Consider the following 14,779-nt stretch of genomic DNA (forward strand, 5'->3'; position numbering starts at 1 on the left):
AAATCACCTTATACCAAAGGATTAATACTGAAAGTTTCAAAGAGAGCTTAGCTCTAGAAGTATTCTAAAATGTGAAGAATACAACCCCGGGGGTACAAAATGACCCCAGGGCGTACGGATAGGGTTAAGTGATGGCACAGAGTTCCCCACGTCGTACGGATACGATAGTAAAACACGACGTATGGATAGGGTTAAAACTGGTGACACAGTGTTCTCCACGTCGTATTGATACGACAGTAAAACACGACGTACGGATAGGGTTAAGTGGTGGCACAGTGTTCTCCACGTCGTATTGATACGACAGTAAAACATGACGTACGGATAGGGTTAAGGTCCCTGCTGGTACCCCATTAATTAGAGCTGTTTGTTTGTTTTAGTAAAGTTTTACGGCGCTCGAAACTGCATAAGGTCATATGAGCGCCAAGGGGTGGATGTCAACTGAGAAGTCCTTACAGGGAATCAGGCTTACTCTGCTCACCTCTCTTGCCTCAACAGCACAAAGTCTGCTTCGACTATCAAGGCACCCCGGAAATAGCGGGTCTAAAATTAAGAGAGTGACAAATTACAAAAGAAGTAGAGGAAAATGACGATAGTAAGGATTGGGAAAGAAAACGCAGCAGTTCCTTGTTGTAGTTCAGGCACTGTTATGAGCATGACGTTGTTGGATCAGCCTATTTACAATTCTACTGTGCACTAGAACGAGAAATGTCCCTCCTTTGGGAATGGCGTGGAGACACTTCAGTCACTGACCGCCCGCGGGGGGTGGGGGGTGTATTAGTTTCCCAGGCCAGCGACATGTGGAGGTCATGAAATCATCGTCGGAACCTCTCCGTGCCGGGTTACGCGGGGGTCACTGGCCGCTCCGTTGTGCATCAGCTACAGGCGGGCAGGTCATGACGTAATCCACATTTTTTACTCTAATTATCGGCAGTATCCTCACTCTAACCATGAATTATGCCACACAATAAGAAAAGAGAAAGATTCCCCCTCTCAGTCAGCGAAAACCCATCTCAATGCGACGATATTTGCCAATGTTACAGTGTGTGCAAAATGTTCTGAATTTCATCGAATTTAATCTGTGTGTGCTGCACTTAATTCAGTTTTAACTTCCAAAGTTGACTGTGAATCTCATCAAGTCTTAGTACATGCACCAGTGACATATTTGTTTTTTATGTGTATAAATTTCATCACAGTCGGATGAACGGTTGTTGCGATATTTATAATAGTCACTTCCATCTGATTCTTTGAAATTAGTGGAGAGCTGTTGAAGTAATTAGAACAGCAAAGAATCCAGCATACACAGTTTCACAGATTTGTTATTTGCCTGTGTGTGACTGTGTATGCTGGATTCTGTGCTGTTCTTATAACTTCAACAGCTCTGCTCTAATTTCAAAGATTGTTGTTTCTATGAAAGGCAGACATATCTGTGCTTCAAGTGCATTAATTTCATCTTTGTTGATGGAAACATGTTACCTGAATGAACTTTGTCACGTTCGCGGGTTTAATTAAGAACGTGAGTGAAGTACAAAAGCGACGAAAAGAAAGGCTACATAGCTAATATATGAGTCACCGCAAAGTGACATTTTGTTAAATGATGGTATTGACATTAGACAAGACACAGATGACAAATATTGGAGAAAAGAAAAGATTACCTGACTGTTGTGTCTTTTCATGACACTGATCTTCGTGTCTTTGTTTTTGTTTTGCTTTGTTTTTAGCGGGCCCGGAAATTTAAGGGGGGGGGTTGTTGTTGTTGTTGTTGTTGTTATTGTTGTTGTTGTTTTGTTTTTTGTTTTTTGTTTTTTGTATTTTCTTTTGTTTTTGGTCATGATTTTGTATTTGTTTTGTTTGTTTATTTTATCAGTTGATGCCTAGAAATTGGTGGTATAATTGTTCCATAATTGTTTATATCGTGATAACACGTACACCCTTACATGTAAACCACTGACAAGCCGTTACGAATGCCTGGGTGGGTTAATTAATTTTGATTTTGACTTAAGTGTCACTTTCCAGAGTAGTTAGGCGCACATTAAAAACAAAGATATTCGTGCATGACTCTCTTGATTGGATTCAATCTTCGTGATTATGCTCTCAGTTTTCACACGCAATTATTGCGAGGCCTCTCTAAAGTTTGAACTGTAATATTGTGTAAATAAAAGTTTTACTTTTTAATACTAACAGCTGTGGTCAACTTCCGGTGTTTACATTTCTCACTTTCACAGTTCTCAGAACGGAGAAACTTATTTTGGAACACGGGCAACAGGTACATCATGCGAAATGTGAATCCTATACCACTAAATCTAAATAAGCACTGCAAAGGTAGAAAATTCCATTCACGTTGACAGTGTGTAAACAGGATTAGACTAATTAGAGTTCCTTTAGAATTATTGTTGTATTTAGCAAGCTACCAAAACAAAACAACCAAGAAGTCAGTAAAGTCAAAGATGAACACGAATGATGAACGAAGACGAAGAAGATTTGGCAATCTCCTCTTGGCCCCAAGTGTAATGAAATTTTAATGTGAATTGTAACTTAATACTGGTCTGGGGTAGGATAGTAGGGTAGTAGGCCTTAAGCAGTCATTGGGGCCAAAACCTGGTCATCCTGTGTTATGTTGTCCGGATTCGATAATTGCTGTTCTTCATCTTCATCACACTGGTTTTTGTCACTGTACTCTCACAACAGATCATGTGATTTATTAGGTAATTAGGCCTATAGATTTAGATGAAATGTAGTTTAGCCATTTCTGTAAATTATAATGGGGATTTATCGACATGATCACTATTTTTCTATGTGATACTTCATACCCTTGAGTTTGAAAAGGTGGAGATTTTGATTATAATCAATAGATTGTTGTTGTCAGCTGACTGAGTGACACTGATGTGATGATGGTAAATGAGTAATCGACTACACATCCTAGTAGTCCTAGTTGTAGATTTAGCGTTCTTGCCTTGTGCACACCAAGAATAGGTTGTTGTGATTGTATGGTATACCTTTTGTTTCTTGGTCTTGTTGTATTGTGTATGTGACTGATAGTCTTGATGATTCCTGCCTGCTAGATTCTAGTAGCGCTTACTTGGGAGACTTATTATTTACAAATTTTTTGTTTCAATAAATTTGTCTTTGGCAATTGATTTTGGAATCAGCATGACTTAAGAGTTATATGTATAAACTTAAGTCATTGTGCGTCACAAGGGCTATTCTCCGGCGTCCAGTATAGTTGCACATGTCGCTTCTCCACAGCTTTTCTTCTCCCCTGTTGGCACGTTATGGCCATTATTGTTGCAACTGCGTGAGTTCAGTGCCGGATGCGCCTTCCTGTACTTCTGATTGTGACTGAGGGTTGTTGGCGCTTCTGGTGCTGTCACCTCTGACACAGAAATTCCTCCTTCTTCCGTCCCTGGAGCTTTCTTGAGTACTATAATGGCTGCGTTTCCACCTATTATGAATCGCACTCTGAAGAAATGCCGACCCCGATGAGTGTTTGTGTATGGGAGGTGGAAAACTGTGAAGAAGTGACGCCGGAGAATAGCCACTTGCTTTTTAAAATTAGATAGGAGGCCATAGATCATATGATTTTGACCATTTTCATTTTACAGCAAGATTAGCAGATTCAGGAAAAGTACATAGTTCAGATTCAGAGTTGTAGCTCACAAATTCAGACCGGACTTTAGACTTGTGAGGTCTGTACTGATTTATAGTTATGTGTTTGTATTCTTTTTTTGTGGGTGGTTGGTGGGTGCTCTGGTGTTGTTTGCTCCTTCTTTCCTACCGAACATCAATCGTCCTGACCTGATCTCTCCTCCTTTATTTTTGTGTTTGTTACTCTTTTGTTACACCTAATCTTCGGCACTTATATGACCTTATTGTGTTGCAAGTGTTGTAAAACTCTGACTAAAACTAAACATTCTTTTTTCAGCAATGAGCCGCACTACGCAATCATCATAGTGGTGGAATGTAAAATGGGTCAAGCTACGAGTTCAGTGTCTACAGCTGATGGGGATCTCAGACAGCTACAGGGCCAGTTTGCTGCAAACTTCAACATCGTCAAGAGTCTAGCCACGGTGTCGCATGCCGAGGTTGTGGACTGTATAGAGGAGCTCAATACTGTGTACGTACAACATTTCCTTTGACCTTTTGAGCCCTTGTCTCTGAGAAACCGGTGACGCGTAAAACTGGTGATATATATGTGAGGCAGCGTGGTGAAATCAGGCGCTCGTCAAAATAATGAAATTGAAGAAACTGGCATTTTCCTTCAGGTTTTGGAATTTTTGTTTTTTTGGCTCGACACCTTTCATGCCCATTAAATTAAAAAAACACTTTTCTGTGTGGATTTTACTGAAAGACATCAAATTGATAAAAGGCATTAAAGAAGTAAATTTTCAGTTTCCATGGACTCTCATGCTAAGAAAATAACACAACTTTGGTTGCCATTTTCTCACTAATTTTACCTCTAAAACCAGGTGGCCCCCCACATCCTTCAATCGCAAATATCTTGACTTCTACGAAAGATAAAGGGATACTTTTTCCATCAAAAGTAAGGCAAATGGATAGGCCTGAAATAATATCCATCCCGCTTTACTTCTTGTCTTCCACAGAACGCGCAGTTTCACAGACAGGGCTGGCAAGCAGCTTCGCTTTCTCATTAAAAGAGGGACCGACACCACATTCCTTTGGAAGGGAACTATAAGAATACGATGTTTAAAGGTGATTTTCCATTTATACAAGACTGTTTCATTCATCATCATCTATGCCTTTCTCACCCTGCATCAGGTTATAGGCCACGGACAAACACTTTCCCCTGTTCTCTATCCTAGGCTAGCCTTTTGGTGTTATTCCATGTCTTTCTACTTTTCTGTACATCAGTTTCTGTGATTCTTCTCCAGGTTCCATGCGGTCTTCCCCTTGATCTTTTACCCTGAATGTGTTGCGGAACACAGCACAACTACTTTTTAAACAACAATTCAAAATAACAAATGCGTAACTCTCACCTGAGTCCTTTCCGATTTTATTTCAACAAGTGTAGTGCATAGTAGATTTCCTGCAAAGTGTGTGGACCTTGGCTCTGTCCCTTTCTAAATCTAACGTCCAACTGTTCCACTGTCCCCCCAAAAGCCGTGAGTGCCTGCTTATATCTTTCCCGTGAACCACCACTCACGAGATCCCCGTGCTCCTCTTCACGAGAACCCCGCGATACTTGTGGTAAAAAGTGGTCAAGTGTCCACAACAGTGTGTTCCAATCCGAGACTCTTTGTTGTACAGCTGCCTGACTTTCTATTCCATTACAGGTGTTAAATTCTCAGTGACAGGTAACATCTTTTCTGTTCAAATTTTGGGGTATTTTGGTATTGGTGCCTAGTTTCCAGTCTCCACCTATTTATGTAACTCCCTCCCACACTCCTCAATATCTAGGACTAAAAGTTGTGAAATGTTTTGTATGGAAGTCTGTGTTATTGTATATATATGAGGAGTCCACTAAAAAAAACGGGTATTGTCACAAACTGAAAATCGTGCGGGTATCAAATTTGAACACTTGTTGACTCATAACTGTATTTCTGTTCAGCTGTTGGTTGATTATTGTTGTTAGATTTTTCCTTCCAACAAACATGATATAAAATAAACCACCAATCAAACAAATGTGAAGTTATGAGTCCACAAGATTTTAAAATTGATACCCTCACAGTTTCCTTCTTGTGACTATGCCTGTTTTTTCAGTGGACTCCTCATTTACTTTTATGTCTGTTTTGATGAACTTGTTCATTTTATTTAGATTTTCCATTTTTTTTAGCAATTGCCATAAGGTAAGGAGCATTCCTTTTTTTTTTCTTCTTCTTCTTCTTTTAAAGCCAAAACCTAGGAATGATTTACATCCAACTTGTGGCCTGAGGTGGAACTGGCAAAAAAATGTGTTTGTGTCGTGAGCTATCCACCTATGTCCATTTGGGGGCTTTTTTTTTACACAAAGAGACAAAAAAAATATTGTTTTTTTGGCGTTGTACTTATCAGGAATGATGAAAAGCCAGAAATTTGTAAGCCTTGACCGTAACATTAAACTGTGTTTTGGTGATGTTGAAAGGTACATCTTTCTTTGGTGGGTGGTTGGCAGGTGCTCTGGTGTGGTTTGCTTCTTCTTTCCTATCAAACGTCTATCGTCTTTATCTCCCCACCTTCTTTTTTGTGTTTGTTACTCTCTTGTAACACCTCTAATCTTCGGCACTTATATATGACCTTATTGTGTTGCAAGTGCTGTAAAACACTTACTAAAACTAAAACTCTCTCTCTGTCTCTCTCTCACCCTCTCTCACACTCTGTCTCTCACTCACCCTCTCACTCTCTCACACACTCTCTCTCACTCTCTCATCACCACCAGATCAACACCAGCACCAGTGTCATCGAGTCCTCGAGGCTGCTGACACTCCGCCAGTTTGTGGTGACCTACAAGGAGATCATCGAGCAAGTGGCCATGCTGTCCCGAGCTCCCGCTGACCCCTCGGCACAGGAAGACAGCGCGCCCGGCACTTCGGCCCGAGAGGAGCTGACTGCATCAGCCTTCTTCCCAGAGTACGTAGTTATGTTAGAAATTGAATGTAGTTTTTGTAAATGTATGTGGTTGGGAGTTACACCAATTGCACAATGTAGATTTTGAGGTGTATTCCATCCTCCAACTTGACCCTGATTGCCGCGCCCACGATTTTATATATTGGATTTTATAGATCTAGCGCTACCCATCAATAAAGCACGAATTCCAATACTGACCCCTTCAACATGATCTGAATCGCTATTAGATGAGTCCAGTAAAGGAAGACATACAGGTGAACAAATGAAAATGGATTGTTTCAGAATGCTCACAGGTCTGCTGGGGGTAGTAGTATAGATTGTGAAGCGCATAGAGTTTGCTGTTGAGCGGGGATTTGGGCTATACAAATGAAGACTACACATGAAAAACGACTGTAGTCACAAACTGAAAATCGAGAGGGTACCAATTTTGAACACTTGTTGAGTCATAACTGTATTTCTGTTCAACTGTTGGTTGATTATTGCTGTTTGATTTCCCATTCAACAACACTTAACAGTAAACCACCAATCAAACAAATATGAAGATACGAGTCCACAAGCTTTTAAAATTGGCACCCTCACAATTTCCAGTTTGTGACTACCGTCATTTTCCCCCAGTGCTCTTCAAATGGGTCTTGACGCAGTGGAATCAGGCGCTTTCGTCAGTTTTTGGGTATATGAAGTTATTGGTATCGTCTTAAAGGTTGTTCATTTGGCTTGCTTTCAATGAAAAAAGAATGTCCATTTATATCTTGACTAGAAGTTGAAATATTTGCGATTGAAGGTGGGGGTCCCTTGGTTTCAGGAGGTAAAATTATCAAGAAAATGGCTGCCCAAGTTTGAGGACTTCCATAGCTTAAGAGTTTTTGGAGACGGTAAATTTGAATTTGTTGAGCCTTTAATCAACCTATTCCCATAAAATCCACACAAAAAATGTTTTTGAATGGACATACAAGGTGTTGAGCCAAAAAACAAAAATTCGGAAAAATTTCCGAACTGGCCAAAAATTTCTAATTTCTCGGATTTCATTATTTTGACGAGTGCCTGATTTCACCACGCTGCCTCACATATGCTATCTATTATTGTGACAGATCTAAGAAGCAGGCTCACACAGAGGTGGAGGAGGACCCGGTGAACGAATGCTGCGTGTGCATGGACAGAAAGGCTTGCGTCATGCTCTCCTGCTGTCACGAGTTCTGCGAGATTTGCATCGACAACTGGACACGGTAAGCTCATACAACATAATGATGATAATAATAACAAAAATGATAATAATAATAATAATAATAACAATAATGATGATAATAATAATAATAATAACAATAATGATGATAATAATAACAATAATAATGATGATAATAATAATAATAATAACAATAATGATGATAATAATAATAATAACAATAATGATGATAATAATAATAATAACAATAATGATGATAATAATAATAATAACAATAATGATGATAATAATAATAACAATAATAGTGATAATAATAACAATAATAATGATGATAATAATAACAATAATAATGCTACTAGCGCGTCCGTCAATGTCTGACGATGGCCAATACACCCACAGAGGAGAATATTGCTCCTCCGAAGTAGAAGAACTTGAAGAATTACTAAAGGTATTACTGTGGCTGATGAGACCAATTCTGGCAGAGAAAAGTTGTGCCACTTGGATGTCAGTCAAATATTGAAGGGAAAAAAGTAAAATTATGGAAGTTGCTGTCACGGCTTTCACAACATGGTTTGCATTTTTACAGCAAGAATTTTCATGTTTTATGTACCGAAAAATTAAAAACAGAACTTATCAATATCAGTAATTTTTTGTGTATTTGGAAAGAAAGCAATACACATCAGTCAGAAAAAAAAAACAACCAAAAAATATAATCTCTGCAACTTTCAGCTGTAGACCTAGATATCTAGATCTATAGAGGAAAGAAAAATTTCAACAACAAAAAAAAACATGCTCAAGGAACAAAATCCCTAACCCATAACCATTATTATTAACCAAGATTCTTCTAACAAGGGAAATAACCAATTCGTCACTTAAATGAGACTTATTACGATGATTACTTCCCTTTAGTCAAATAGCGAGCCTTTAAATAATTGTTTTCTGGTAAATGAAAGAACAAAAACGTGCTACAGTGGAATCCTGTTGTAACGAGAGGGAGGGGACCGGTGCCAAATGTCCGTTATAGCAGGATTCTCGTTACAAGGGATCCAGTAATAAATTCAAGGGAAATAGTAAAGTAGACCTAATCTATGAGTTTGGCGTTCTGTTTATTCCTTTTTGTATTTCCCCTTTTGATGATTTTGTTCAAACATGATCTCTAGGTCTTACTTGATCAAAAATCGAATCAGGTTTTTTTCTCTTGCACTAGCAATGTTGACAGTTCGGCATTTGCGATCCGAAAGAAGGGGCTCTGGCTCTAGGCTAACTCGCCCGCTGTGTTGTCCCCCACCCACCACACCCTGTAGTACTTTGCGTCTGCTTGCGCACGTCACACATTCACTCCATCTATCACAGCATTGTGACCTCTCCATCCCGCACCAGAGAAGTGAGAGGCGCGGTATGCCTAGATAATCTAGACTGGGCTGGCCTATTACACGATGCGTTCTGCTAGTCTGCGCATGCCGCACTCTCCCCGCTCATTCACTCCGGCTTTCATTGTTGGTTTATGTGGGCTCTCCCATTCTTTGTTTCGCTGGATCACAAAACAACTTTCTCAACTGTTTTATAATATGTGCGATTGGTCTGTGTGCTGTGCACAGCAGCAGCATTATTCCGCCATAACCGACTCGCGTGACTGTCAGATTGCGCTATAGCAGTATTTTATTTACAAAGATAAAGAAGGGACAAAAACAGGGTTTTAGAATAGTGTCTTTATAACAGACTTCTCGTTGTTTCAGGACACGTTTTAAGTGGACTCCACTGTAAATCACGGGAATCCAAAATTATGCAAATGTTGCAGAATTATGCGTAAAATGCACAGGGACAGGGCTGTGCGTGGTGGTATGTCTTGTTTTGCAATTATTTTAAATTTTGTCTGTTTTTGATTTGTATTATTGTTCAAAAAGAAGTTTCCTCCCACAGAGCAGTGCTATTTTTTTTTATTTTTTTTTTTTATAGTAGAGGGTTTTACGGCGCTCGCAATTGCATACGGTCATATGAGCGCCAAGGGGTGGATGTCAACAGAGAAGTCTTTACAGGGAATCAGACTTACTCTGCTAACCTCTCTAGCTTCAACAGCACAAGGTCTGCTTCGACTATCAAGGCATCCCGCAGCAGTGCTACTGACTGAAGTGTCTTTAGGCCATTCCCAAAGGCCGGGAATATTAACATCTTATTATGCCCAGTAGAATTGTAAATGGGCTGATTTCTCAATGTCTTGCTCATACTGTGCTGGAACAACATAGTAGGGGGAACTGCTTCTTTTTTCTTTCCTCATCCTTTATATTATTGTCAGTTTTTCCTCTACTTCTTTTGTATGTTTGTCACTCTCTTGTGAACTATTTCTGGGGTGCTTTGACTTTGATAGTCGAAGCAGACTTTGTGCTGTTGCCAATTTCACTTGCAGCCCCCCCCCCCCCCCTTTCCCCTACAATCCTTCATTTACGGTCACTTCATCTTTTCTTGCATGGACTTCTGTTTCTCTCTCCCCCTCCCCCTACAATCCTTCATTTACGTTCACTTCCATCTTTTCTCACACTAATGACTTTTGTTTCTCTCGCCTTACTACCCCCTCCACCTACCCCCTCCCCCTTTACCACCTCCCCACCCTCCACCCCTCCCCCTTACCACCTCCACCCTCCCCCCCCCCCCAACCTCCCCCCTCCACCCATCCCAGAGATGAACGTCACAGCAACTGCCCGCTGTGCCGGACAAAAGTGGCTGGCCACGACGACACCTGGATCCTGACGGACAAAACGGACACCAGCGACTACGAGGGAGAGCTCAAGGGCTACCTGGTGGGGCTGGCCGACCGCTCCCGGGGCTCCACCCACTCGTGATGAACACAGCACAACAAAACAAAATGACGCGCGTTTGTGAAGAAAATAACGCGTTTAGTTTGTGGACAAAATGATGCGTTTAGTTTCTGAAACAAAATGACACATTTGGTTTGTGAACTGAATAACGTGTTTATTTTGTGAACAAAACAACATGTTTAGTTTGTGTGAACTAAATTACGCGTTTAGTTTGTGAACAGAATGATGCGTTTAGTTTGTGAACAAAATTACGCGTTTAGTTTGTGAACAGAATGACGCGTTTGGTTCGTGAACAGAATGATGCATTTAGTTTGTATGAACAAAATTACGTGTTAAGTTTGTGAAGAAAATGACGCGATTAGTTTGTGAACACAATGACACATTTGGTTTGTCAACAAAAGGACACACATTTGTGAACAAAGCTCAACAACTACACAGACCAGCGAAGTTGTCTCATTTTATTTTTGCGCATCGAAGAACTTCGATCGGTTTTGTATAAATTCTTGAATTTTATTTCCTTGAATTTTGTTTTCCTAGGTCATATGTTTCACAACATGGTGGATTCAGGCACTAGTCAGTTTTTGGGGCTTGTGGAGTTGTTGGTATTATCAGACAGCTGGCTCATTTGGCTTCTTTTTTTTATTTGTTCCGATGGAAAAAATACTCTTCTGTCTTGAAAAGTATTGGAGATTCTTGAAATTGAAGTAGACGGGCGTGGCCTGATTTCTGGGTAGGACTTTCGTAACGAGCGACCACCCCAACTAACACAATAAAGAAGAGACCTGACCCTGACCCAAACCCTAACTGTGGGTGGTTGGCGGGTGCTCTGGTGTGGTTTGCTTCTTCTTTCCTATCAAACATCTATCGTTCTTATCTCCCCTTCTTCTTTTTTATGTTTTCAGAGATAAAACTAGCGAGAAAATGGCCCTCAAGGTTCAGTAACTTACAAAGCGTGATTGTATTTGAAAACTGCAAATGTACATATTCTGTGCCTTTAATCAATGTTTTTCTGTCTGTGAAATCCACACAAAAGTGTACTTTTAACTGGATATAAAAGATATTGAGCCAAAACACAAAAACTTGATAAAAATCGCAGAACCCTCATGAAAATGTTGATTTCTGGGATTTCATTATTTTGACGAGTGCCTGATCTCACCATGATGCCTCACACATGCAGTTTATCGTAAATGGCGCTGGGAACATTAGTTTATTTGCAATGTTTACACGACTTCTCATAAATGGCGCAAAAATACACATTTTTTACTTTTGCGTGCGTCTGCTGCGCACATTTGTTTGGTTACTTTCTGTTTGTAACGGTTCCTTCAATCTACTGATGTTTTGGAGACTCCCAACTTTTTCCCTCGTTCTCCCAATTTTTTCGGGAGATTTTGAGGAAAACTCCAGCTATTTTTGGTCACGGAGTTGTTGGCTAGTCGGGGAACGGTGATGGCATTCCAAAGTGTTGTAGTTTGGTAACTTTGTGGAATACAGCTGTGGGTGGTTGGTGGGGGAACCTTGATGGCATTCCAAAGTATTGTAGTTTGGTCACTTTGTGGAATACAGCTGTGGGTGGTTGGTGGGGGAACCTTGATGGCATTCCAAAGTATTGCAGTTTGAAGTCACTCTATATGATAGCTGAATGGCTGATGAACCTCTAGGAATTTTGAAAGCGTGTTTCTTGAGCTGTCACGGTTTTTTTTTAATCAATAAAAATTCTAGCACGGCTTCAGCATTCTAAACTTTGTGTGTGGTACGTGGGAGTTTTTCACTACATGAGTCTATGGTACTGAAAGTCAAGTGGTAAATATCTGACACCTGTCGGGCAGCCATGTTTTCTTTGGTTGAGTTTTGTTCTTGGTTGTGAGAGGTTGTTCAAACTCGAATAGAAGAAGAAGAAAATAAAAACTTGGGGTTTCGTTGTTGGGCTGTTTTCGGTTTAAGCAGACTCCGCTATATTTCGTAAGCTTGGAGAAACGTGTTACTTTAGACTTTGGTCGTGGGTGGTTGGCGGGTGCTCTGGTGTGGTATGCTTCTTCTTTCCTTCCTATCAAACATCTGTCATGCTTATCTCCCCTGGTTCTTTTTTATGTTTGTTACTCTCTTGTAACACCTCTAATCTTCTGGTGCTCATATGACCTTATGCAGTTGCGAGTGCCGTAAAACCTCTACTAAAACTAAATGAAGACTTTGGTCCTTTCTTTCCTTGCTGCTATATCTGTATCTGAGTCAATTCTAAGAAAGGAAAACAGAGACAGGATGTTGGAGAGTGTGTCGACCTCGATTGCTTTTGTTGGAACTTCGGACGTCACCTGCACTGCTCTTGTTCCTCCATTTGTCAAAAGTAAAAGAACCGGGAGACGGGAATTTGATTTCTATTTCTTTTTTGAATCAAGAAAACTGTTGGTCCCGTTCATATAAAAAAAATTATTTTTTTCAAACGGGACCTACTTGTGCTGTTTTTTGAATGGGTGTTGATTTAGAAAAGATATTTTGAATGACACAGGGTATGAAATGAGTGATTGTGAGTGTAACTTATTGTATTCCACCACAGATAAATCCTGTATAAAAGAGTGTATAGTCTATGGTGAAATGATTATATTGAATGATTTTTCTCCCGCATTGATATTTTTGGTTCTTTGATATAATGTTGATCATGAGCTGTGATTTGCCATCTGCAGAGAACTGGCGCATTATTGTGATATTTGCAACGTGTATCGCTTGATTTCAAGGCGGATCGCGGTGAAAGCTGACGTCTACTGTGATTCTCTTCATGCAAACAAATTCTTTGAGAACGTTCTTTGTCGCTGGAGAACAAAGTGTCTTGATAGGCTGCTGTACAAAGGTGGCGGCTTTCTGGATAAATCCAGAAATATGGATTACAAAAATTGTCTTGATTTTTTCCCCCGACTTCTTGGTACAAGTACAAGATGTGTCCCGGCGTAATGGAAACAGGCGCTCGTCCAGTTTTTACTACAGAAAATTGTTGGTATCATCTTAAAACTTTTTCATTTGTCTTGCTTTCAATGAAAAAATTACTGATTTAGCTTTAATAGAAGTCGAGATATTTCAGATCGAAGGAAGTGGGGGTCACTTGCTTTCAGGGGTAAAATTAGAAAGAAAATGACCGCCAAAGTTTCGTGATTGTCAAAGCTTGAGAGTCCTTGTTTACTGTAAATGTACATTTTTTTGGTGCGTTTACCATCGTTTTTCAGTAAAATCCACAGAGCTGTGTATTTTTGTATTTTTGTATTTTTGAGTAGACATAAACGGTGTTGAGCCAAAAAATAAAAATTGGATAAAAATTGCCAAACGGAAAGAAAAATGCCATTTTCTTTGTTTCATTAAATATAATTCTGACGAGCGCCTGATTCCACCATAATGCCTCACAATTTGACCCGTACATTTTGTGCCCCCGCGCAAGTTGTCTGGGCTGGGCCTGCGCAGGTCAGAATTTTTCTCCGGAGTCGGTCAGCACCTCCGCCTTGTATTTTCCCAGCGCTGAGAATGCATGCGTTGTTATAAATAAAATAATATCATTATTGCTGTTGTTTTGGGTGACGCGTCGAACAAAGTATGTCTTTTTCAGCTGTTGTCAAGTTGCAGTGAGTGAGTGGGTGGTTGGTGGGCGCTCCTCAGGAGACATGGTGGGACGGGTGGATCCAGCTGATGTGTTGTAGTTCGCTTCCTCAGAACTACAGAGGTCTATCTGACATTTTTATCCGTTTTGAGTTATTAAGACCATGAGGTCAGAAACCAAATACTCTTTCTGCTCTACGAAAATTGTAAGAATATTTGCGAGTTGCTATCAAAACATTTAAAGAATTGCTTTCGAAAAAGCTTGATATGTTGTGAAACTCGAAAATTTTGACGTCAAATTTCTCAAAACGAGGTATGGAGCAGATAGAACGTTGTTATCCTGAGGTAGCAACTAGTCTCTGACTTAGTTTCCTTTGTATCCCGTAAATAAACTACTATGTCTGGTGTATCATAATAAACCCACTATTGTCATCTCCGTGATCGTAAGTTCGACAACAAACTGACGTCGTCCGTCGTCGCTTCACACAAGAAGACCGCGGACCTCTGTGCCATGGTTCAATCTCTCTGGGTGGAGACACCCACGTTCAATAGACAGACTCTCGTACTTCGTGCTCAGTGTCAGTCAGTGCTGAGAAAGTAACAGGGCCATTTTAAGTTTGTATTTCCTATTGCGGGCATTATATTTCTTGGG

General features: G+C 40.2%; 1 protein-coding gene across 1 annotated transcript; it reads left to right on the forward strand.

Annotated features, from left to right (window-relative positions):
- The first annotated feature begins 2,191 nt into the window (after nucleotides 1-2,191).
- Nucleotides 2,192-10,895, forward strand: LOC101845917 (RING finger protein 141). Its single transcript, XM_005097002.3, has 6 exons — nucleotides 2,192-2,263; nucleotides 3,920-4,111; nucleotides 4,599-4,707; nucleotides 6,371-6,561; nucleotides 7,647-7,781; nucleotides 10,413-10,895. The coding sequence occupies exons 2-6, from the start codon at nucleotides 3,963-3,965 to the stop codon at nucleotides 10,573-10,575; spliced, it is 747 nt and encodes a 248-aa protein (XP_005097059.1). The 5' UTR covers nucleotides 2,192-2,263; nucleotides 3,920-3,962; the 3' UTR covers nucleotides 10,576-10,895.
- The last annotated feature ends 3,884 nt before the right edge of the window (nucleotides 10,896-14,779 follow it).

Source organism: Aplysia californica, unplaced genomic scaffold, assembly GCF_000002075.1.
Source record: "Aplysia californica isolate F4 #8 unplaced genomic scaffold, AplCal3.0 scaffold00144, whole genome shotgun sequence".
NCBI lineage: Eukaryota > Metazoa > Mollusca > Gastropoda > Aplysiida > Aplysiidae > Aplysia > Aplysia californica.